Below are 10,648 nucleotides of genomic sequence, written 5' to 3' on the forward strand. Positions count from 1 at the left end.
AACCTGATATGTCTAGAGTTCTGTAAAGGACTAATTCTCTCTTTTGAAGAAGTTTATAAGTTAAAGTTACCTCTAAGATGAAGTAGTGCACTTCCTCTCCCCCAAGTACTTCCAACCATGTCTGAGCCACCCTTTATTTGGTCTTGACCTCTCATTAACACTTTTAGACAAATAGAGAGGAGAAATACATCCTACAATATCTTTGGAGTATGTGGGACAGTCCTATTATGTATTCAATATACTTCCACCAGACTGCTTTGTTTTCTGTTGATTTAATTAGCTGCTGAAATTGTAGTGTCTCTTGATGTCTATCAACTAAGAGTCCTCTGGCGTCTTAGTCAGCATATTAAGGGTTGTCTCAGTTACTTTTTTCTCTCATTGCTGGGACAAAACACCTGACACCAAAATTAAGGAAGGAAAGGTCGATTTAGCTCACAGTTAGTGGAAGTTTCAGTTCATACTCAGCTGTATCCAAGGCAGAGTGGCACATGGGAGAGAGCAGTAGTTCATGGAGGCAGAAACCAGCAAAACAGCAAGAGCAAAAGGGAGGAGCAGGGGCAGCAGCAGTGGCAGAGAGCAAGCCTCTCTACCTTCCTTATACTGAATCCAGGCTGTCTGCCCCTGGGCAGGTGTAGCACTCACACCAGTAAGCCCAGCATTGGATCATAAATTAATCACAATCTCTAGAAGTCTGCCGTATGACTGCATGAGGCTTTAGGCATACAGCTAGACACAAACTATAACAAACATTTAATTACAGCCATCACTTAACCTATTTTTAAATGAGAGGTACATGATGTCTTTGATTTATAAGAAAGGAAGCCAACTTGTGTAAAAGTTAAGAACATTACTAGATACTGAGCTGAACACTTATACCTGATCCAGAATTGTGTGGTATTTGAATTGCGTGACCTGAACAGCTGGACTTCACTGCCTCTTTGCAATTGCACTGGAAAGTGAAAGGTACCTCAGAGAAATACAGCTCTTTCCAAGCTCCAACTCTTTTTAGTTTGAAAAATAGCACAAAATTGTGTACATTCATGGTGGGCCATGTGGGGGGGTTTGATATATTTCAGAGTAAAATGTTCCACTATTTAGATAAATATGAGTCTGATTACAAACATCAAGGTATTTGTTGAGTTTTCTGGAACCTGTGTCTTTCCTTCATGGAGTACTATCACCTCTGTTTAAGTAACATAACTCTCCAGAATAACCAAAGGTGACAATTTTGTCAGTTGCTTCAAGTCATCTAGAGGCTCTCTGCCACCTTGGAGGTCACAACTGTTCACACTCCAGAGGAAGATGACAACATCACAGTGGGAAAGCCAATACTCCAGAAACAGGATTTTGATCTATTCTTTGCAAGCTGTTTTTGGCCTTATCCTCAGCACAAGGAAAGATCAAGTGATCCCTGGTGGTGCACTCCAATCTGCTTTTTTTTTTTTTTTTGAAGAGAAGCCCAGCAAGTTTTCTCTGCTCAGCCAAAATGCAGCTCCCACCATGACTTTCACTTCCTTCTCAACTTCTGAACAAGGGTGGCATTGACCATGGGGTTGCAGAGAGGTCAGAGAGGCCACTGAGGACTAGAGGCCTGCTTATGCTGTCTCAGTGGAAACTTTAATGTCACAGAGCAGACAGAAATCAGCACTTTAAGATGCCCATGTTGGGGAACACACCCCTTGGCACTTGAGCCTTAGAGCCACCCAGAGAGACAGGAACTGGTATACAGTTGAGGAAATGTGAATCTACAGAGATTACCTGGCTGGCCCATGATCAAAACCAGTAAATGCCAAATGGGGAACACAAAACTCTTTCTTTTCACTCTAAATTACTTTAGTTTTCATCTTACACCTTATGACTACCAGTTTCTACAAGTCTTTTACTACTCTGTAGTTTAATGCTATTTTCCCCAAGATCAGAAAGGTTGCTCACTGCAAAGCTGTCTGACCTCCTTCTCATAATGTATTAACATACAAATACTTCATTCAAGAAGTATTTGTTGCCAGGTGTGACATTGCATGCCTGTAATCCCAGTACTCTGTGAGGCTGAAGGAGAAGCAACACAAGTTTGAGCACAGCTTGGGAAATTTAGTAATCTAGTGAGTTCTGTCTCAAAAAAAAAAAAAAAAAAAAAAAAGTTTGAAAAACTGCAGATGCAGTCCAGTTTAAAGGCCCTAGGCATACAAAAATTAACCAGTAAAAATCTCCCTGCCTCCCTATAAAGCTTACAACTTAGTGGAAAAATAAAGACAATAAATAAGGCAAACAAATAAAGTAATAGTATATAAAATGATGATGTTATCAATAGGGGAAAATGAAGCAGAAGATGGGGATAGGCCATTTTTGTCAAGGAAAATAGGGGTCATGTGCTGCTACTGTAGGAAGCACACTATAGAAGAGAAAATGGCCAGGGAGATAGTTCAGCAATGTAAACACCTGCCTGGCAAGTGCAAGGACCTAGGTTCGATCTCTGGTACCACATGCCGTGTTGGTCCCCAAGCCAGCCACTGAAAGTGGGTGTGGTGGCACATGCCTGTAGTCCCAGCACTGGGGAGGCTGAAAGGATCATTACTAGTCTGAGCTGCATAGTGAGACTCTGTACCAAATACATTAAAAAATACATTAAAACACACACACACACACACACACACACACACACAAAGATAAAACCAAGTGTCAAGGACTTACAACACAGGTGGGATAATAAGGATGCTGGTGATCAAAGAACAGTAAAAATGGATTTCAAAGTATCATGGGGGGTGGGGATGTGTTATTTCAGTGGTAGATGATTTGCTTAGCATGTGACATGTCCTAAGAAAGGAAGGAAGGAAAGAAAGGAGGGAGAGAGGGGGAAGGAAGCAGAAAGAAAAAGGAAGGAAGGAAGGAAGGAATGCAGGAAGGAAGGCAGGAAGGCAGGCAGGCAGGCAGGCAGGCAGGCAGGCAGGCAGGCAGGCAGGAAGGAAGGAAGGAAGGAAGGAAGGAAGGAAGGAAGGAAACAAAGAAGAAAGAAAGAAGGCAGGCAGGCAGGTAGGCAAGCAGGCAAGCAAGCATCCCAGGTGTCTTCAAGGCCCACATAAAGACTGGCTACAACTGTTTGTGAATTAGGAAGCACTTGGACAGGAAAGGGAGGGGAAGCAAGAAACCTCAGGATGTGATACTTATGTGCACCATTTTCTCAAGATAAATATAATTATTATGTATCAAAAACATCTATCAGTAGAAGAATGATATAATTTGTTTTGACGTATCTTATAACAGCCAGGTTTAGATAAAATCAGGTAGAGAAAGCAATAGCACAAGACTGATTAGGAAGCTGTTGCAACCTAGGAGAAAGATAATGATGGTTAGGCAGGAGTTTGGATTGGAGCTAGGAGGTAGACTCTATGTTGATAGAACAAAGAAGATACACTGACAAATAGGATGTAAAATGAGTCCCAGTGGTATCTGGAGAGCAGGGCAGGATGGCCAGGATGCCTGGGAGTTTGAGCTGGACTTTCTAGTGCTGCCTGAAGAAACATTTATGGTACCACCTAAGGTCACAGAAAAGCTTGGGAACTCATTTTTCTCACTCACACAAACAGGAATAAGTAATTCCTCACCTCGCAGGGCTCAAATGAGTATGGTGTCTATGCAAACAACCAAAGAGGAATCAGGTGCTGAGATGAACATTGGAATACTTTGAGAATCAATTAAAAATTTAGAAAAGACAAAAGCAGTATAGCTGTGAAGAAATAACTTTGAAAGCTTTATTTGAAACGATAAGATCTTTTTATCTTGACTAGTTAGAACCATAGAGTAACGATGATGAATCGATGGCACACATGTTATGCTTTTCCTTTAAGACAAAAGATGTTAATGTAGGTTTGCTTTTTGTTCTTTTTAAACTAGAAACCCCAGTAGTCAAGTTAGTTGCAGTGTTGGCATTTTGAGATAAATAAGTAGGTTTGGGGTTGAAGTTTTGTTTTCAGTCTCTAAAACATTTACCATCAATGCCATAGAAGTAACTTAGTTCAAGGAAAATTTTTAATCAAAGCTGATAATTTCTAGTAGTAATATGGATTTACTTCTCTTTGAACCTAGATTTGTGAATGATCTTGCTATGACAGATGAATATCTATAAGGAAAATAAAACTCCCAAATTGTTTCAGTTTTGGTTTTAGTTAAGCACAAAAAGCTTCTTTTGTTTTCCTATCTAAGTAGGTTTACCACTAGCCTGGAATTTTTCTGAAATTTTACTAAAAAATGTGACTGTATCATTTGAAGTGTCTCAAAAATTTACAACTTTCCCAGGTTTGTTTAAACATTCAAAGTCTCAGCTACCACTTTTTAATTCACAAGTACCAAAAAGCACTTGCAATTGAAAGTTCATGACAAGTATTGGAGGGTTGCTGAGCATCTCTGAGGGGGTGAAGGAAGGGGCTTAGGGGAGCAGGCGAGACTGTGGTGCTGGGGCTGATCCAGCGTCAGCAGAGGTGCATGCTCTAACTTACCCTCTTCATTTCTCTACAACCTTCCCGAGTCCCATCAAACATACCAGACCCAAATCCAAATGTCTCAAAAGTAAATGATAAGCCATTTAATAAGCCACTTTAAGTTAAGCTATTAGTGATGAATAGGAATTAGTCCCAGGGTTTTCAAATGTCTCTGAACTTAAAAAGGAGCTCCACAAAGGCAAAGGCCTAAAAAGAAGTGCAGACTGAGATGTAAATGTTCAGGCACTGTGAGTAGTCTAGATGAAATTACTTTGAGAAAGACTTGTGAAATCTCATAAGATAGTGTCTTTTGCATGTATTTTAATTCATCAGTGTTTAATATTGTATGCACAGCCATAGCATCAATATGTGATTTACTCTTTTCACTCTCATTCTCTTTCAAGCATGCTCTGGAATTTTCTTCTTTTATTTTCTTTCTTTTCTCTGTTCTTCTTTCCTTTCCTTTCCTTTTCTTTTTAATATGTATTTGCTACAGGGTCTCACTATACAACTAAAACTCATAGTGATCCTCCTGTTTCAGCCTCCCCAGAACTGGGATTATAGGCATGCACCACTACGCCTGGTCTTGGAGGCTGGCTTGGTGGGACCTGGGTGGGGCCAGCACAGCATGTGGTACTGGGGATCGAACCTGGGTCCTTGCTCTTGCCTAGGTAGGTGCTTAGATCACTAAGCTATCTTTATGGCCCCTGGGATTTTCTAGAAGCTATATGATTTATGATGTTGGCTAACAGAAACAGCTAACAGAAATGCAGGTTAGTCATTTTTATTTTTCAAATATATCAGTTTTTATTCCAAATGTGGTACTTACCAACAGATATAGTTCTCATTACAAAAATGCTCACCTGCTTAGGCAGATGTAGGGGATGAGGTTGGATCCCTGGCCTGCAATGCTGGCCCCACCCCCAGGGTATGCTGAGATAGCAAATGAGACTGGCCATAGTGGCATGCACCTATAATCCCAATGTTTGGGAGTCTAAAAAACAGGATCACTACAAGTCTGATCTGTGTAGTGAGACTCTGTACTCAATACATTTAAAAAATGCTCTATGTGAGTCTTTGATATCTTTACATGCTTAATGGGATCCTGAGAACACAATATTTAAAAATTGCTGCATTTATTTATCTCGTCTGACCTAGCACCAGTTCAGCTGAAATGCCAGAAACATAGCAAAATATAGTGATGATTTCCAATATATGCAGAGTTGTGCGAACCAATGCATTTGCATAAGTTTACAGTATCTAAAAGAAGAACCAAGAAAAGCAAACAGATGAAAGTACCCCATGACTGATGGTATCATGTCAAAAGGACACAGGCACTGAATAGAGGGAGCTCACACTGTCCAGAGCAGGGACTTTTGGGGACTTTGTGATTCATCAGAAATATCAACTGCATCATTCAGACAGCAGGAATAGAAATAAGGGTTTCATATGCAGAGAAAAAAATGTAAGAATTATAGTTCATTTCTACATTTTCCAAGAGAATACCATAAATCAAGTATTTAGAATTGAAACTTTTAATTGTCAGCATTTTAATACAAATGTAAGGAATGACACAGAATTAAATAACTCATAAAAATCTTAAATACTCAATTTAACAGTGAAAATAAACATACACTTTAATTCCTAGGTCACTGAATAAAGACAGAAGAAGCAAAAGATAATGAAAGAAAATCCACTAATTAGGTCTTACAGGTATTTATGAAATCATTGTTCTATTAGTTAAAAATATTTTGAAAATAAAGGGATTGTATGTTCATACTTGCCTGTTCCTCTTGTGAAAAGCTGACTCATGTGAAACAAACAAAGAAAGCCAGGAGATACAAAGCGTAAATTGGCTGACAGCTTTACAGGAAATCTCTTAAATGTTTTCATGATACATTTTCATTATATTAGGGCTAATTTCAAAATGGCCTAAAATAGGGGGGTGGTCATATTCTGAGACAAAACAACAGGGAAGCATGCTTCTTTTAAATTGTGAGTTATTGTCTAACCCTAACATTTATCCTTCTATAAAAGTAAGGTAAATAAGAGGGTCGATGTTCTTTCATATTCCGTCTTTGATGTAATAAACCTTACAGCACATGAAGAATGGCAGGGAAACCAAGCATTGTAGCAAGATCAACCCTTAGCAAAACAGTGAGCAGGGATGGGACTAGATAACAAATCCCAGGCAAACAGACTCATTGACCTAAGAATAAAGAAGAGACATACAGGAGACAAAACACCAGCAGAAGGTGAAAGGAATGTCTCATAAAGGTTCTTTGGACCTTACTGGATTCTTGCCTCTTTTCACATCTTCCTCAGCTATTCTCTTGTTTTCCTGTAATTACATCAATTCTGAGAGCTGCATGGTAAATCATTTGGTCCAACTCCCTTCTGCTCTAGGTAAGGACATGGAAGCTCATTGAGGTAAAGTCATTACCATAGGGTTTCCACCTATAGGAGCCTTGGTCAGTCTGGGAGAGGAGCGCTCCAAGTTCTAAGTCCAGTGCCCTTTCAGGATCAGTGCCACACTGCTTTACACAATCAAGTCCTACAACAGACCTGACAGACAAATCACTTCATGTTGGAATTCAAACACTGTGTAGCTTAAATGGCAGTGAAAAGTCAGAGATTTCTTGAAACACTTGCTTCTGCCTTGTTTGCAGAATGACCTGTTTTCTTACTGCTTTCCTCCTCCATCAAATTCAAGTAGACCAGGGAAAGTCTTTCATGGTTCTGTTAAGTCCTTTAGGGCTCTGGATAAAAGAAAGACCAATATGTTAACTTTTCTGTATTTTTTTCCTTCTCTTCTTTTTAATTCTTCTGTTAGCTTATTTCTTTTATTTTCTTGGAATTACATCAGTTCTTAAAGCTACATCACAAATTTTCTAGTACAGCTCCTTTATACATTGGATGAAGATATTGAATATTTATAACTTTTATTTTATTTTTTATTTTTTTATAACTTTTATTTTAAACAAGAGGATTAAGAAAAGTATAACTCTCCTAGAATACATTTCATTGGTAAATATAAGGATGTAGAGATCCCTAATCCAAAGCAACGTGAGTGGACTATGACTTTCTTGCAAATAACATAGCCCAATCCCAGGAAATAATGGCTTGAAGAATCACCTAAGACTACAAGTAAAGAGACATGTTCAACAATGCCATATTATCTAAATGCATTTTATTGACAATACCTTGAGCTTTGTTTCTTAGGCATAATAATTTGCTGAATAGACAGATTGGAGTGATACTAAGGAAGATAGTTTTCAAGGAGTACTGCTCTTCTAACACAGAAACTGGGAAGATGCAGACCTTCCTTAAAGGCACGTAGAGAATGAAGTAAAAGACCTAGAGTTTTATCTTGACATTACCTGTCACTCTCTGTGTAATCTGTACCAGGAACTGTAAAGAACTATTACATTTTAGAAAGAAAACAAACTTTGTAACATCAGCTTTTGTTTCCTCTTCAAATTATTATCTTTTACTATATGTTATGTACTATTTCCTTATAGATACATTCTTATAGGAGTCCCCTCCAGGTTCTCTTCTCAGTTCAAAAAGTTAATATTTGCAATCCCAAAGATACGTTATTGGAATCCCACCAAGTTAATTCCCACCTACCACTCCCAGTGCAACCCATGGGGAAAGAAAAGACAGTAAAACATACTTATAATTACTGGGGAGCCAAGGGGCCCTAAGTCCAGCCATGAAGATGGCCTTCCAGAACCAAGAGGGTGACCCAGGGAGGCACCCAGGTAGTTTCAGTAGAGGAGTGGCTTGAGGAGGAATGACTGAGAATTATGGGAAGTAGGTGAGTACTGTGAGCTGAGCTAGGTAGGTGGCCTACATTTGCCTCTGCATATGCACAGAAAGTAATTTGCATTATGCTATTGAGATAGTATCTAACTGGGGATCTGGTGCTCAGCCAAAATGGAGACAATTTCTCTTCTTTCAAGAACAGCTGCTCAGGTGGTCCTCCATGCATTCTTATGTTTAATATGTATCCTTATTTATTACTTCACTCATACTTTCTCTAACTTTGGTCTGTAGTCTCCATCTGAATGGCAATGTACTGTGTTAGTCAATGCAATATAATTCATGATAATTACAATTTGGAAAATTTATTAAAAAAATAAATCTAAAATGAATAAACAACTTCTGTGTTGTTTAGTTTCATCTTTGCTAAGATTAAAACAGCAACATAGTCCTTATGGAATGGTGTGAGAATTATATTTAGTAAGTTTTTTCTAGGATGCCTCCTTGTTGTTTGGTCACATGAAAAAAATTTAAGAACATTGTTTTTGTCTTTCATATTCAATCACTTTCTTACCTTCAAAGTTTTCTTCTCTGAAATCTAACACTTCTGGCTCTCATTAGTAGTACTACTTATTTTAGATTACCAGTTAACAACCAAGCAACTTAGCTTTTTATCTGATCTAACTATTTACTGACTAAATTTCAGATTGATTATCCAAATGCTAATGCAATTTTTTAAGAGCATTAAGATAAGTTGTTTTTTCCCCTTATTTTTCAATCTCTTAACTCTGTGTTTAATTGTTAAGATTTTGTATTTGGTTAAAAAAAATCTTCCTTTTTCTAAAATAGTTTCCATACTGCACATATCTTTATGATCCCCTCCCTCCAAAAGGAGAGGCCTTTCATGCCTAGAAAGCCTGACTGTTTTGTGGTGGGGAGTGGGGCTAGGAATATCTGCTCCCTTTTTCAAACCAGATCATCGATGAACCTCCACTGTCATGAGGGAAAAGAAAGCAGGGGGGGTGTGTTTAAGGTACGTGGAATAAAAGAAGAAAGAATTGTGCAATGAGAGAAGAGTGCAGCTAAGTTGTGTAGGGATGGGAGAAGAACTGGAGGAAAACAGGAGTCAGTGCTGCATGGTGACCTGGGACAGCTCTGGACCCATGGCCACTGGCAGCCACATGTTCTCCGTGACATCTGGAAGTTTTGGCTTCCTGGAAACCTACTCACACACATTTCCACAGTAGTAATTTCCTTCTTTCTACCCTCTAACTTGTGCTAATTTTAGTAAATAACTATTTTCCTCATTCTAACACCAAACCGCCACAAAACCCAAAGCTCTAATCAAAGTAGTTCACTTTCTTTAGAAAGAAACCAATAACATTACAACTCTAGGTCTTACAAGTTTATTTCAGTACATTGACTTTTTTTGATCCTGACTCCCATGTCGGCTTATTTTCACTCTAAATGCCTCTCAAAACTGTCACCTCTCCAAATGCTCATGTCCAGATATCCAAATACTTTCAGATTATTTCTGAGCTCTTTTACCTCAATGCCTGCCTGCTATAATTCCATCATACCCCACTTACCTCTTTAAACTTGCCCTTCCTCTATTATTTGTACCATTCATGGAATATACATGCTGATAAGTCCAAAGGGGACCCTTAGATTTAGTAATAATGAAAGTAAGGTTTATGGAAACCCAGTATGTTGCATGGATACTACTGGCTTACATTGGTGCTTAAATTGTTGGTAGCTTGAAATCAACCTTTGTGGGATATTTGTTACACAAAGGGTAGCAAAAGAAACCTCATCAGCTTTCCCTCAAGTTGTTTTTCCATAATACTACTAGTATTAGGCACTTACAGAACTGTATATATTCTCTTTTTAATCTTCACAATGTTCTTATAAGATACTTCAAACCATTATCCCTACCTTCCAAGTGAAGATGGACATAGGTTAACTGCCTTACCCAAAGCTACATTGTGCATATTCAGAGACAGAATTGGATCCACATCACTGACTAACTGGTCATAGTTCAAAATAAAAATGACTAAAGGGAAAATAAGTAATCCTGTACACCACTTATAATCATCCTTGCTGAGACTGAAAGTTAAATAGAAATTAAATATTGTATTGAATTTGTTGATTATTCATGTAGTCTTGGTTGAATTTTAATTTCACAAGAGAAATAAGTTCAAACATTTATAATATAATGTGATGATCATAGTAACAATGTCTTTTTTTACTTGAAAATTGCTGAAAGCATAGGTTGTAAATATTTTCACTATAAAAAGATGAGCACATGAGAAATTGTGGCATTTATTAGCTTGATTTAGCCATTCTACATATATATATGTATATATAGATATATACATATGTATATATACATATATAAACATCTTGTATGT

The 10,648-nt window shown here is 38.1% G+C and overlaps 1 protein-coding gene across 5 annotated transcripts in view; it reads right to left on the reverse strand.

Moving 5' to 3' along the window:
* Positions 1-5,986: 5,986 nt before the first annotated feature.
* Cd200 (CD200 molecule) overlaps positions 5,987-10,648 on the reverse strand; it is a 25,426-nt gene continuing 20,764 nt past the window's right edge. For 3 of the 5 annotated variants that reach the window (XR_002818219.1, XM_023702008.1, XM_023702007.1), the window contains one exon: positions 5,987-7,231. Coding sequence is in view for 1 of the 5 variants with exons in the window: in XM_012517375.2 (XP_012372829.2) it covers positions 7,224-7,231 (8 nt within the window). In the remaining 4 variants the exon portion in view is untranslated. The remainder of the gene's footprint in view (positions 7,232-10,648) is intronic. The other 2 variants (XM_012517375.2, XM_023702009.1) reach the window with 1 other exon arrangement.

Source organism: Octodon degus, unplaced genomic scaffold (assembly GCF_000260255.1).
Source record: "Octodon degus isolate 3935 unplaced genomic scaffold, OctDeg1.0 scaffold00007, whole genome shotgun sequence".
NCBI classification, from domain to species: domain Eukaryota; kingdom Metazoa; phylum Chordata; class Mammalia; order Rodentia; family Octodontidae; genus Octodon; species Octodon degus.